General features: G+C 36.4%; 1 protein-coding gene across 2 annotated transcripts in view; it reads left to right on the top strand.

The window, feature by feature from the left end:
- Nucleotides 1-15,767, top strand: part of SNTG2 (syntrophin gamma 2) — a 269,256-nt gene that overhangs the window by 166,904 nt on the left and 86,585 nt on the right. For both annotated transcript variants that reach the window (XM_069851590.1, XM_069851589.1), the window contains exons 7-8: nucleotides 2,634-2,721; nucleotides 8,836-8,927. In XM_069851590.1, coding sequence (XP_069707691.1) covers nucleotides 2,634-2,721; nucleotides 8,836-8,927 — 180 coding nt within the window. The remainder of the gene's footprint in view (nucleotides 1-2,633; nucleotides 2,722-8,835; nucleotides 8,928-15,767) is intronic.

Genomic DNA, 15,767 nt, shown 5'->3' on the forward strand with positions numbered 1-15,767 from the left:
CATCCAAATATTACGTGATGATAGATCTAAATGAGTTGACACAGGCTTCATGAGTTTCTAGGCTTTCCAAGCCAAGCTGCTGGTCTGAATCCACAAACTACCATGTTATTTTAATATACAAATTCTGTTCTTGTTTAGTTCAGTTTAATTAAATTTAAACTACTCTCACTTAAAGATAATCCTGAATTGATGCTTAAAGGTGATGTAGAAACCTAGAATATTCAAATCAGGTGTTAAATTTAGAACAAAGTATGCAGAGTTACTGCAGAACTTAGAAAATATTTCAGAATAATGTGAATGCTGGATCGTCACTAAAAGTTTTGCATATGTGTGCATATATTAGTATGTTTTAATATATATAAAATGGGCTTTATTTATATTAGACTTCTACTTATATGTATCTCATATATATATATTTATAATAGTCTACAGATAAAAGGAAGAGGTGTCTGTAACAGCAGAGTAGGAGTAGCAGAGTTACCAATCTTCTTCAGTTCTTAGAATGTCTAAAACATTGCAGGAAATCAAGGGCAGAGGATTTCAGGAGACATGGTTGTTCTTATACATTAGAACTCAAGACACACTGGTTTACTTTGCAGCTCTGTCAGTCTCATATGACACTAAAGAATAATTCTAATTTTACTGTGCTTCAGTTCCTGGGTATTCCTATTCTGATCATCCTGAGAGAGTTTGGTCAGAGATTGATAATCATAGTGTTGTTTTTTTTTTCCTCAGGTTCTGTTGTAATCCGTTGTCCACAAAATCATTGACTTGAGTAGAACACCTCATAGCAGAGTATTGGGGATGAGTAGGTAGCATAAGCTGTTCTGTATTTGGTAGTAAATAATTTAAATATGGATTGAGCCTGTGAGATGAAAGTAAAAGTGAGTAAAGAACAAGAAGAGCAGAGAACTGGGACCCTGGGGGAGGGAGGATTCTATCCACCAGGAAGGAAGGAAGAACTTGAAAGGAAGTGCAAGTCCTCTCTGGGAAGCTTGCTTAAGCTCCAGACACTTTTCTTGATTTTCTATTTATTTTTTTTCTTTAATCTCTTTCTCTTATGCATCCTCTACCTTTGCTTCTGGACCCTCATTCCTCAAGCTCTTTAATCTGTTTAGACTTCCTGTCATATGCTTTCTCTGACCTAATTGAGCTCTTACCACTCCCCTGCAGAGCTGGATTTCCGAACTTAATGAGTGCAAAACATTACGATTCCCTCCCAGGGACTGCTCTGTGATCAGTAGTGCTACTGCAGGTGTTTAGCAATGGAAGTCATTGCTTGAGAGCCTGAAAGATGGGTGGGGACGATGGAGGAACACCCTCCTCAACAAGTCTATTAAATGTATGGATTTTACAGGTGCAGCAAACAGTTTCAGCAACAGATCTTTATATGGTTGATTCATGTTCTGGCTCAATCAACCAAATCAGAACGTGTCCTTGTCCAGAAAATGTTCACTTCATGTTAGTTTGGGGGGATTTATGGTCACTTCTCTTGCTCAATCTTTTCCAGAACATTTTTATAGCCTAATATTCTTAGCCTCTGTGACTGCTTAAATGATTTCTTCTCTTGTTTCGGGTTTTCATATCCATCAGCTATAAGCTTGATGGTTTGTAGATATATGCAGATATAAGCTAGATATTATGTAGATTTGAACTAAGCATTACTTTTGGTGCACAAGAAGAAGAGTTATAAAGTTTGAGATAATCGTGCATCTCAGGATATTGACCAATGTAGCATTGTGCTAAAATAGTGGTTTGAAGCACCAGCTTCCTCCAAGAACAACCTTTGACCAGTAAATACCTCTATAGGCATCATTTTGCTACCGTAAATCACTTTCCTACTTGACATATGCCTGCTCCAGTTACGCTCAGATTAGAGGACACACATCTTTGCACCAATTTCTTACAAATGGGATGAGGGCTGCAGACCCTCTGTGCAGGCTGCATACAAACCAAACACAATACCAGTTTCCTTAGTGTCCTGGATTTGAAACTGGGGAATACCTCTGCCCTGCAATAGGAATTGACTCATGTCAAATGTTATTTGGAGTTCTGCATTTAAAAAAGCTCCTTATGCGTCCTATGCATTTAATTGAATACTGATGTTTTAATACTAGTGTTTATAGATATATGTGTCTGCATACGTGTTCCCTTCTGGTTAGAAAATGCTGACAGAGAATGAAGACAGTCACAAAAATCATGACTATATTTGAAAGAGAGATATATCCTTAATGCATCACCTAACTAAATCAAACCAAAGACTTAAGATCTAGATATATATGATGTATTAATACATAGTTATGTGTCTGTTTATGTGCATACACGCATAATTAATGTATTATATCTAAATAAACATGTTTCCCTGTGACCATATTCCAGTTTTCCAAAATCCATGTGTTTGTAGAAATTGTGTTCAGCTTCAGGTTGCCCATCAAATTATTTATTCAGAGTGTTCCATTGGCCATCCACTGTTGATGTGGCTTGACTCTCAGGATATTATTCATTCCCAGTCAGAAATGTTCATACTGAATTTATTCTAGATCAACAGAGGTGTTGATTTCATTGTGAGTAATGTGCTTTCCATGACTGGTGGTTCTTTGCTTTAAAGTAGCTGTTATTTGTCACACTGACAGGTGCACCTACTGCGAAATGCTGGCGATGAAGTTACCGTCACTGTTCAGTACCTCAGGGAAGCTCCATCATTTTTAAAGCTCCCATTAGGTAAGAGGAAATTAACAGATAGGAGTAGTTTGTTTTCCTCTTTGCAGTATTTTCTTAATAAGATGATGGTGACAGAAACAGAAATTCAAGCCTTGAGTGTTTTATAGGCAGAAATAGAAAATTTTGTGTATACTTTATTGTTTACCATATAAGAATCTAATGTATACTGCATGACTGCTTCTGTATAGTTTATTCAAAATAAAACTGAAAGCCTCATTAAAATGTAGTACAATCATGGGAGATATCTGGAAATCTTTCTACAGTTGCTTTGCCTGGATACAATAAAATAGTGTTTATAAACATTCGGACATACAGTCACATTGAAAGGTATTTTCAGAATACTTACCAAACAAATGGATAACAATACTTGTGCATATCTTATAAATTCCTCTGATAGTTTGATCGCTTTTGTCAGAGAACAGAATTAAAATGTGACAACTGAGTAGTTTAATAGTAACAGTAATATATTGCTTGTGAACAATGAAGAGGAGGAAAACTTTCGGTACTTCTGGTTAGAAAATACAAATATTCAAGATTATGACTTGAAATCAATGTTGCAAGTAGAAAAATGTACGTATCAGCTAACTTAATCAGACTAGATAATTTTGCACCAGTTTATCCTACACATGATTCTTCTTCCAAATTAAGCAAAATACATCTAAAATTTATCTTGTTTTGGGGATTTATGTAAGTTGGGCTCAACTATGGACTTGTTTTTCCTTGATTTCATCAGAATCATAGGTGTCATAGGTCTAGCTCTTGTCATTTCATGGGTGTCTGTCATTTCATCTAGATTCTTACACCTATTAAAAGCAAAATTGGCAGGCCTCCACTTAGGTAAACTGTACATTTCATGCTAAAACCATTATTTCAGTTCTTGTTACGTATCATTTCTATTTGAAAATGGAATCTAAATTCAAAGAAATCTTATGTTTGTGTTTGGAGATATTTAACTCACCTTATAACAAAACTTCAGGTTTCGTCTTCAACTTTTCTGTCCCAGCTTATCAGACAACTATAAACTATTATGTATAATCATAGACTCGTTTGATAATTTAAGTATGAAGGGACCTTGAAGATCAACCAGTTCCAACGCCCTGCCACAGGCAGGGACACCTCCCACTGGACCAGGCTGCTAAAGCCTCATCCAACCTGGCCTTGAACACCTCCAGGGATGGGGCAGCCACAATGCCTTGGATAACTGTCCAAGTGTAGATTTAAATTTGGCAAGCTAGCAGGTTATTACCAGTAGTTTCTGTGTTGCTGGCCATATGAATTTGTGGTTATGACCATTCTACAAGCAATTTTATCTCATCTTGTTGTTGACATCACATGCACATTTCGAAGTTATCACTTGTGCTTGGTTAAGCCTGGTTAAAAGCCAATTTTCCACCCACCCACTCTCTCATTCCACCTCCTTAAAGTGAACATGGGGAGAAAATAGAATGAAAAAGCTTTTCAGTCAAGATAGAGACATGGAGGTCATTTGATTACTGTTGTGAGCAAAATAGACTCAACTTGGGGAAAGTTAATTAAAAAGTATTTCTATCAAAATAGACTAAAGCAGTTAGAATCAAAGGCAAATAAACTGAAGCTCCATCTTCAGAGTTGGGACAAAGCATCCCATTTCAAGAAGTTTCTACAAACCCTCACACAAAAGGGATGCTTCAGTCACGAAGGATCAATGACGCTATAACAAGCCTAGCACCAATTCTACTGTGCAATTAAGTACTTCCCAACTTACATTGTAGGCAAGATTTAAATGCATACTTCAGATTTACGCATGTATCTCGGACTTTCCTAGCATCCCAGGAGGCTCAGGCACATGGTCCTCTACCTTCAAGCCTTCAGTCAGATCAGCTGCTGTGGTGACAGTTCTGGCAGGGGTGTGTTCACTGCAAATTCAACCATACTGTCTTTTCCCATTAACCCATGTTATTACTATTTCTTATATCATCAAAAGTAACATTTTTCTTTGCTGCTTCCTTCTCATTCCTTTCCTTCCCTACGTTTTTTCATGCCATGACTAGCAAAAGCACAAGATGTCATAACAGGGAACTATCTGCCTACTGTTCTCAACACGTTTTTCTGGTTGCTTTGCTCTTGTTGTGAACAACAAATAACTGGCACTTAAGGATGAGATAATGACTGCTTGTTTCTATGTTTGGAGGAGTCCCTAACCCAGGGTTGTATGCCAGTATTGATCTCTGTCTTTTCACAGCTGACAGGGACTCTTGTCCCTCACTAGACTATTATGGTACTGCCCATAGTAGTAAATTAAATGATGGCAGCAAATATTCTTTGTCACAGGAGTTTGGTCAGCAATTTTATAAATCATTGCAGAATGCTTGGGATAATTTTGCATAGGTGAAATAACTGTTTCTTAAAAAAGCTGTCAGGCCTGGATCAGAAGTTAGTATGGACCAGTAGGGTCATTAACTCTGATTCATTAGGTTGTATGGCTCCATGACTATGATGATTCCTCCTCCCCTAGCCTGTGGTTCACTCTAAGGTCAGCAATACAGAGGATACATTTGTGGTTTTAGAAACCAAAGAAAGGAATTTGGGGTTTTGGAGCTAGATCAGGAAGACTTTAATGGACATAAAGGTTATTTGTTAGCCTGTTATGAAATAATTATGACATCAGCTGTTGGGTGTTGACATTAAGAATTTTCTGGAGGTAAGTCCATTCCCCATCCCAGAGATGAGCAGGGCTTGTAGGACCTTTTGGATAAAATTCACTGCTGCTCAGAAGACTCTTCAGGACATTTTATGATAAAGTAGACTCTCTTCAGTATCTTTCTTTTTGATAGTTACAACAAATTAAAAGATTATTCTAAAGTTTCAAAGGTTGAAATGTAACTAAAAATTACCAGCAGTTTTTCCTTTGATTTTATTTTTTTTGCTAGTTCTGGAATGGGCTTTATGTCTATCAGAGGTTGCCTATGACATAATTAGCAAGTCAGTTAAATGAGATTTTTTTCTTTATTTAGAAGGGGTTTCTGATATCATTCACCAATGCTGATCATACAACAACATGTAGTAAAACATAGTCTTACTGGCTATTGCTCTACATTGAACTCTACAGTCCTGGGTTTTGAGGAGTTTGTGATGTAGAGATGTAGTATAATTCACTGACTGAAATAAACCACCATCTGTTAGTGGGTCTCCAAGCTGATGGGAACTTTAATAGAAACATTTCCAGGAGTAGAAAAAGCTTTTCAAGTTAAAAATAAAATCCAGGTTTTATTAAAATAAGTAGTAGAATACCTGACTTATTAAATAGAAAAATCTCAGTGTTTCTGATTTATAAATAAATAAATAAATAAATAATTTATAAACAAGCCTTACTTCTCGAAATGAGTTCTTGCTGTAGGTTTAGTGTCAACTAGCTTGGTGAATTCCTGAGTTACTGCTAGCTCTGCAAAATCCCCTGTGGTCCTTGCAAAGGTTCTTGCCCTCACCTCGGAATACTGCCTGGCTTTTCCATGCTACCTTCAGGGGTGTCTCAGTCTCTTTTGTGAACTACAGGCTCCGTTTTCCTTTCTTTCTCTCTTTTTCTCTGACTTTTTTTCCTTTAGAGGGAAAGTTTTGGGTTTTTGTTTTTGGGTTTTTTTTTTTTTCCTCTGAGCATATTCAGCTATTACCCAGGTGATGATCAGCCAGAGATCTTCTCCTCATCCACAAGACCCTTTCTGGCCCCACTTTCTCAAAAGAACAAAAAATGCCACTGCGAATAATAAGCAAATTAAACACATAAAATCTGTCATAGTATAGGTTTGCATTTCTCACGGGCTCACAGTCTAGGATTTGGGTGGGATAACAAAAGAGCTAGGCAATAATGATTGCAGGAAATCTCACAACATACCAAATAATACCTTTTTTTCTGGCTCCGCAACCCATCACAATACTATATTGCAATTGTTGGGGGGAGCACTACCTGTAGCAGATGGGTTTTTTTAAAGACACATTTTATTTTGGTAGTTTTTCTCGAGCAAAACTACCTGAGGATGGACTAGTACTTCACACTTGTTCTGGAGCCCCATCTACTTCGGCAAAGGCTACAGTAGTGGATACTACAAGGTTTACTTCGTGTTAGTACATTTTGTATTTTGTATTATATGTGGGTATATGCCGAGTTTTGTTTTAAAACAGGTATGAAAAGCTACCTGACTGCTCTAGGGCTGCCATGTGGGGAGGCAAACATAGCTTTTTGGAGAGAGAAGAGCACTGCACCTTCTGTCAAAGCCACTGAGCACATACAGAGGGAGCTTTTAAAGTGCTGCTGAATGAGGCCGTGAAGGACGGGTTCATCTGTGAGTGGGGCAAAACAGGCTGGGAGCAAACTGAAAGGCTTGTAAACTTGCTTGCAATCAGGTGGTGGGGGTGCTATAGCCTGAGAGTAGTTTGTTCTGACACAGAAAACCAAAGAAAACTGCTGAACTGTAAAATAAGACCGCAGGGACCCTTCAGGAGGAAGGTTCCTTAACCTTTTATTCTTAGTTTTCCCATGCAATGGATGTCAGTTTTCTCTACGTATAAGCAAAACAAAAAAAAATCCTGATTTAGTGTTTTATATTATGGTAAAAACTGGATTTAGAGGTTTGAAAATACCTAAATCCATGTCTTTTGATATGCACAAATTGCTGAAGAGGTGAGATAATTCCTCGTTAAGAATCTGATTGACTCATGGACTGCTCATAGTCATCTACTGCCAGAGACAGTGGGCTTCTCAAACACTCAGATGCTTCAGTGGAGAATTTAGTAACAATATGTTTATTTCATTGCTTTTATTAATAAAAAAAAAAAGAGAAATGATCTTCCATTCCAAGAAGTCACTGTGGTCACCTATGAGTCTGAACATTGATTTTTGTGGTCTACTGTATGTATGTAGTAACTAGAAAATGTTGTAGCTAGCTCCTAAAGTTGGTGCTTGGGCTAGAACCATACAAATAAAGTATAAGGGTTCCTGCTGTTGACATCAAGAACACTGCAGAAAGGACTCTGAATTAAAACAAGCTGAAACTTCAGAATTCAGGGTATAATTCTGAGATCTCAGCCTGAACTAATAGAGATTTGTTATGGATTTGTTAATTCTGTTGAATTAAATTCCGTTTTGCTAAATCTTTCAAATCTATGAAATAGATACATAAAAAAAATATGACTGAGTGACTTTTTGACTTCTGTGATATTAGACTTGGCTTAATGTGAGATGATCTGCAGTCAATTTAAGGTGACTTCTTTTGATGGAAAAATGAGTTTTCAGTGATGATGACATATATAATGCCGTGAAATTGATTTTGTGTCCTTTATTGGTAAGACCAAGTGCTGTCTGACAGTAATTGTATATTTTTGGTGCTATATGATAACATGTTACATTTAAGCAAAAAAATCACACAATGATGTGACTTTGTTTTGTTTCCATTATTGTATGTTGCAAAAGTATTAAGCTTTCCTGGAGTCACGTTACCTACTAAAGCAAAATCATGATGCATAACTGCTTAAGGAAGAGATATCTTGAAGAATTTGACTGTGTAATCTTATTAACGTAATAGTAACATTTCAAGATGATTGTTTGCTTTTAATTCCTTATGTTGAGAAGGTGCATCATTCTTGGAAGTAGCCAGCATCTCAAGAAAAAGTTGTATTCATTAATAAAGTGTATGTATGCGCATAGTTTATACTTGCCTGAGAGTTTCTGGTTAGCTTTGTTTATAAATAAAGTCCAAGGTGAGACATTCAACAATCAATGGAAAATTTATTCATAATATATTATGAATTATATTAATTCATGGGATTTGCCTGGTCCTGAATATCTCATTCTCAGTGAAAAAAAGGGCTTAATCCTGCACAGTTAAACATACAAATAGTTCCCATTAGCACAACCTCTGTAAAATGACATCTAGATACTTTTTTTCTTTCTAGACCTTAAATACAGCATTTGGTCAGACACATTTTATTGGCTGTTATTCTAAAATGCAAATTCTACTTCTGTCTTGGTTTGAAAATTAGTATTAAAAATTCTTCCTGTGTTTTGCAGGTGGTATAGATATTGACTGACATATAAATATATTTTTAACGTAAGCTATTATTTTTCATGATTTGTTTTTCCAGGTTCCCCTGGACCATCCAGTGATCACAGCAGTGGAGCTTCATCACCTCTCTTTGACAGTGGCTTACATTTAAATGGGAACTCAACTAATACTGTAAGCAAATGAATAATAAAAACATGATGTAAGCTATGTCAGTTCTCTTCCCATTCTGAGCTTCAAAATGCTACTGTAGGACTGCAAGGATGCCCTAATTTTGCTGTTGTTGTTGTTTGCTTTTTTGTTGGTGCATTGATTAATTTTTAAGTGTATATATTGTAAAATTCTGTACTTACAAAGTAACCAACATGGGGCTCTGGGCTTCTAAATTCTTACTCTGAGGCAACTGAGAGGCTTGTAGGAGTGAGCATAGCAAGATTTAATCATTGTTTAGGCATGGATTCAAGTGAACTTTTATCATACTTTCTTGGATTGTAATATTGTACCATTGAATTTAGTCCAGCTAGAGATGCTGAGGTGTACATGGAATTCAGAATATAATGTAAAGCTGATTTATTGAAGCAAAAATTTGTGATAGGAAAGAAAAGGAGAAAAAAAGAAGAAATAAGATAGGAAACCAGACGTAAGGGGGGAAAAATTAGGACTATTTCTTTAACCCAGGGGAGATTCAGTTCTTCTTTTTAGTTTTGAGGGGAACAGCTATGATTGAATTAATTGCAGCATTGTGGGGAAAGAAAGATGCTTTTCTCCAGGAAAAACGCTAGTCACCAAAGCCAAAGAAGATAAGTTGTCTTGTAGGCAGCAATGTTGCTCTTTTAAAAACGAAGATTGAAGAAGTAAATTCTACCTCTACAAGGACATGGGCCTTCGTGCTCAAAACTTGTTTAGATTTTAACAAACTGCAGCTTTAATCTTGCAGTTGGATACTAAAGTTTACAGAAGGAAGGCCCAGTGAACTGTGTGAAAGCTTCTCATCTGTTTTTCCTTTTCTTTCTGTCTGAGACAGAGATGTCAGTGTCTACTGCTCACTATCCTTCTCCAAAGCTTTGCAGATTTTAGAGCACTGTCTTTCTAAACTAGTCCTGAAGATTTGTTTTCATCTGATGAATATATATCTATATATGATAATATTAATATATTGCATGCATATGCTAGATAAAATAAACCTCAGCGCTTGGGGTGCAAACTGAGCCTTGACATAGATGATTTCACATTTATTTGGTTTTGTTATCCAGATAATTATTACTTTTTAGTCACCTTGTATTGTTGTTTTATTAAAGAACCCCAGTCTGTCCTCAGGGTCCAGCATTCTCCAATGCCTTTCTACTAGGTGCTCTGCAGACAAACAAGATTCTTTCTGCAAAAACCTTATAATATAAAGAAGAGGGCTATGGTCAGATGATTTCTTGTGTGTGCATTAGCATGTTTTAGTAAATTAATGCCTATTAAGTGCTAGAATGAGTGTGCCATAATAACAATCATTATGACTGTACTGCAGGAATTGCACACTCTGAATTCTACATATTATAAAAACATAAATAAATGGCTGGAGTTTTGTAGACTTGTAACAGAGTAATTTAGAGTTAGTTTCCAAGGCAGCATACAAAAAACGGTGCATAAGCTTGAAATATAGGTCGAAAAAAAAGAAAGTAAAAAATAACCCAAAAGGGAAATATTAAGGTACTAGCTTGTTTTTATGTAGCACTTAATTTTTCTGAAGCTTGACGTAAGGAGCTATGTATGCACCAGACACTGTGACCTAGAAGTGAAATAAAGCAAAACAATCTTCATTATATCTAGCCTAGTAAAAAAGTCATGATCTCCCTTCATAGGAAACAGAATGAAGAATTGCCATATTCTCCTGGTAAAATGTGAACCCAAGGTTTTAAGTATTCTGAGCAGGAATGACTGGCTTTTGAGATTGTTCACTGGAGTTGTGCAGTCTAAGTTTTATCCAACTAAGCTGTGAGTACCACTTAGCTGAGATCAGATCTTCAAAAGTGATTATAAATATCTTTCAACTGCTAGCCAGTGAGTGCTTCTGCTTATTTTAATTAGGTATTTTCATTTTTATGGTAAAGGAAGAGCAGAAGTGACATATCCTGTACTGGTATTGCTCAGTAAGGCTAACAATATTTAATGTCACCTTGGTAGGGGAGTCAGACTCACCTTGAGTACTACAACTTTTGTGTTTGTGTTGCAATTGTACGTACCTTCCCAACCACAGTCAGATCCTTGCCAAACGAGACAATACACGTATTTAATTTATTTAATATTTTAATTTCACGAGTGGAAATGCTGCTCCAAAAAGTACGCAGTGTAAAGGAAAGGGCAAGAATGAGAGGTAAGGCATTAACGCTAGTTTTACCAAGCTATCATTCAGCATTTCTATTCTGAAAGAAAGAAATTTAGAGACACTTTAGGTAATACTGTGTACAGGCTGTAGCATTCACATGACACAACAGAATATGTTGTGGTTAGGATATAGATGTACGTCTATAGGATATACCTGATATCCTACAGACAGTAGTTTAACCATGTTAAATTCAAGCTTCTTCTGCCTAGTATGATTATATCATTTTCAGTTCTGGTACTACCTTGCCACTATTAAACATATCTTTATCACCTCTGCTGTGAAGTATCCGTTATATGTGACGTGATATCATCTTCAAGACTTTTATACATCCTCCCTATAATATCAGAGCAGATTGCAGTATAGCACTTAAACTGGAACACAGACAAATGAGCTGAAGTGCTCTCTTCGCACCTGATTATTTTGTGCTTGGGCACTGTGACAAATTCTGTAGGGACAGGTAGTGGCAGATACATTCGTCTGAATCTTATAAGTGGTTTATTAAATGCAACATAAAGTTTCAGAGAGCAAGGTAAGTTCAGAGGAGGTGGTCTCTACGCTAGTTATTACAAGTTGTTTACCCAAAGGATTCTAACTACAAAATGAAGAAAATACTAGAGAGATATTCTGCTAGGTGTCCAAATATCCCAGATGTCCAGACCAGCTGCCTGCAGAAATTGGGGGTTTGGAGAGACTAGAAATAAAACAAATTACAGTTTAAGGCACCATTGAATAATATGTTACTATGCGAAGGGAGGATATAGTCAATTTTCATTTCTTTGAAAATCCAGCTTCCCTGAATTGCCTAGGAGTGATGTTCTAATAAGTAAAGTTAGACTGGACTAAGTCATGATTTTCTGTGTGTTCATTTAGTTTAAGAACTCTAATTTAGTTTTGATAGTGTATGTTTTTTTAAGTTGGTTAAATGAATCTAAACAGGCACTTACAATTTTCTAAATTGCTTTAAAATATTTTTTCCTTTGTGGTTTTGTTTCATCTCTTAAACTAAATAATTTCTTCCTTAGAAAAGACATTGCCTACTTCATCATCATGTATAGTTTTTAAAAAAGAAAATAATATAGATGTTGAACTCCTTGAGGGACCCTTAAGATGCTAAATCTTTAATGTCTCTACAGTGAGAGAATGAGCGATAGGCTCAGTCCAAAGCATATAAAACATTCTTCATGCTGAAAGTAATAAAGCACTGGCCCAGGTTGCCCAGGGAAGCTGTGGCTGCCCCATCCCTGGAAGTGTTCAAGGCCAGGTTGGATGGAGCCTTGGGCAGCCTGATCCAGTGGGAGGTGTCCCTGCCCATGGCAGGGGGGTTGGAATGGAATGATCTTCAAGGTCCCTTCCAACCCAAACTATTCCATGATTCTATGATAAAGGTAAAAAGGGAAGAGGATCCAAGAAATAGGAGTGGACACTCTCTTACTTCGAGTAGCAGCTAATTCTGATGGATATTTTAGGGGAGTGTGTGGCCAGATAATTGAATTGGAATTTAATTGATGCCCTACATCTGAAACTTCAAATTTCATCTTTTTAATGTTCCTGTAGTGTCCTCCAAATCAGCATAAACTCACTACTGATCCTTCTTACATTTTATTTTATTCTTCATTTTTATCATCCTTTAGCTCACTTTAAAGAAGAAAAGTTTCAGGATTCCAGATCAATACATTTTCTATTAGAAAGGTTTAGCATTTGATGCTGGTAGACTCTGCCAACTCTTGATCTAAAAATCCATTATTTTCTTACTGAATATGAAAGCAATTTAACTTCCAATTCACAGTGTATCATTTGGTAATGTACGTGCATAAAATGTAATTAATGTTATAAATACAACAAATAGCTCGCTTAGAGGTGCAGCGCTGGTTACTCTCATGAAAGTAATCATCACCACGTCTTCCATTCACTTACTGAAGGGAAACTTAAAATAGATGAACACAGCCAGCTACACTTAAATATCTTGGACTGCTGCTGTGCTGAGGAACTCTATGAAATGAGATAAACACACAGTAAATAAGTGTGCTCCTTTTCCTCAGTTAATAAAAGTGACTGTCCCCTTTCCACCTATAGATAAAAATAATCCAAATTTTCTGTTTCTGATTACATCTCTCAGAAATCATAGCAGTAGTAGCTGGAAACAGCCTATTTAATAGCACTTTCCTACTCCACTATAGAATTAAGAAATGGTTTTGATAACTGAGTATTGAAATTGTTTAATTTGCATTCAAGGGTTCAAAAGTGCTGCATTATTCTGCTGATTAGATTTTATTTGGACTTCCACTATGACATTAATGAAGTGAATATGAGGTGTCTCTAAAAAGTCTTATCTTTTAGTTGTATTGATCCTCACCATCCCTGCTAATCCTTTCAGCACTTATTTCTTCTAGTATTTAACATCTGATTGATCAGGTTGGTCCTTTATTCTTCACAGAATTTAAACACTTGGTTTAAGTTGAATATGGATTTGGGATTTATTGGGTTTTTTTGTTTGTTGCTTTTTTTTTTTAAATTAGAGCTTTAGCAAAAGGTGATGGAAGGAAATATTAGGTTGAAAATACAAAGAAAGTCTTCCTAGCTACTAAATAAATGAACACTGAGCAATATTTTCTCATTTATGACATCTAACTCTAGTTTTAAAAGTATTCACTTAAAAAAATAAAAGTTAATCTGATATTCACACACTGTCAAAGAAGGATGCTTCAGCTTTTTAAGCAGGGCTGGCCTAAATCCAAGTCTGTTGCCAGTGGAAAAGAGGTCAAAGACCAATAAAGTCAGATAAAAGATTACAGCTTTGTTATTTGTCTTTCAGAAAAAGCAAAGCAAGATCACAATGGAACTAATATGCCATGTCTGAAACAGTAACTTGCATTTGTTAGGTATCCAGTTTCATTTTTTTAATTATGCATATTTTTTCTCATACACAGCTGTTTCATGTGAAAGCATTGTTTCTTATAGTTCTTATGAATTTATTCATTTTAGTTTGCAGCAGCAGGAAAAAGCAAATGGCTTAGCAGATAAAGCCCAACTTATTACTTTCTTTTTAATTGCTGATAGTTATGGGGTCATTTTCTTTCTGCTTACTTCTTTCCCTTTTTTTAATTTCACTTATGATTAAAATATTTTGAGTCTTTCAGCTTACTTGATGAATCATAGGCATCAATTTATCTGACTAGTCACCAGGAGTCTGCTTTAGGGAGAATTGTATTGCTCTGTAGGTTGCATCGAGTGCATCGAGCACCTTTCCGTTGCATAGATAGACAAAGGAGTTTGTGGGGGCAGTGTTACTTATTAATGGGTTATGCTCTTCTGTGTGGCCTGTCATATTCAGGAGTGCAAAATGAGGGCTGTGGTGGAATTAAATTTGTGTTTGATTCTTGGACAAAATCATCTCTCATTTTTCTATTATTATCTGCCCTCCTGTCTATGTCTACAAAGGTGCAAAATGGGCCACTTCACATAGGTAGATTATAAAGAGAAGTTAGAAATTTAAAACTCTGTTGTATCACTAAATTAAATTATGACCATTACTCACCTGTCTCCAACGTGGTGAACAGAAAGCAGTCGTCTTTCATGTGTATTGGCAGGGAGGATCAGAAGTCATTGGTTAAAGAGAATACATGCGGTGGCATTCACGAGGTTGAAGACTAAATGAGGAAGCTGAAATGAAAGCAAGCTATCCTTTTTATCTAGAAAGACCTGTCCATTGTTGCCCGAAGTTGATGTTTGATTACTGTTCCAAATACCAGGCTACGATAACGAACAGCATGGAAACAGAGAGGCAGGCAGTGATGACCTATTTCTAGATGTGAAGTAAGCATAGATGAACTCCAGCAGATCAGGTAAAGGTGTTTTCAGGTTAGAGATGTTTTCTAGTGAAAACTGATAGTAAAATTGAGGTGAATTCTATAAAGTTGCATCCAGTGTCATTCCACAAGTTCCTGCAACAAATTGACCCTTACTGAGCTCCTGGTTAGTGACACAAGCAAGAGTCAAGCCTCAGATTCACCCTGAGGGATGTGCAGGCTTGTGTGAAGTTCAAAGAATTCCCCTAACTTTGAGCAAATTTTTCTAAGCAAGGACAGCACACCCCATTTGGGGATAGGAAGGGCTCCCAAGAGCTGTCTGGAACAGCTGAAGTTTGGGTACACTTGCATTTATAATGCAGCACCAAAATATCAACATTATGTTTTGTTCAGTTCTTTTCCTCACATACCTTTAATGTTGGGGTTTGATTTCTGGCTGCTGTTATGGTCTGAGAAGAGGCATAATTACTTCCTGCCTTTTGTGCTGAGATTTAATATAAACTACTGTGGCCCCTGTACCCTGTCCCCCAAAGGAAGAATATATCTGGAAAGGTGTTCCAGGCAAGGTTGTTGAGGTTACTTAGGAACCAATTACATACTAGCATGAGGGAAACAAATTAAAGAAAAAGGAGCAAAACTCTGTCAAATAGTCCATATGTATTCTCTAAAAATATCTTAGTCAGGCTCATACCTTATTGGTTCATTAAAAAAATAATAATGTAATAGCACCTAGCAGCACAGCTGTAATGAAATATTCATTAATAGCTCCATTGTAAATCACTTCTAGAGAAACATTTATAATTGAAAGGTTTTTTAATTTATTCCTCACCAGTA

This window comes from Phaenicophaeus curvirostris, chromosome 2 (assembly GCF_032191515.1).
Source record: "Phaenicophaeus curvirostris isolate KB17595 chromosome 2, BPBGC_Pcur_1.0, whole genome shotgun sequence".
Classification (NCBI taxonomy): domain Eukaryota; kingdom Metazoa; phylum Chordata; class Aves; order Cuculiformes; family Cuculidae; genus Phaenicophaeus; species Phaenicophaeus curvirostris.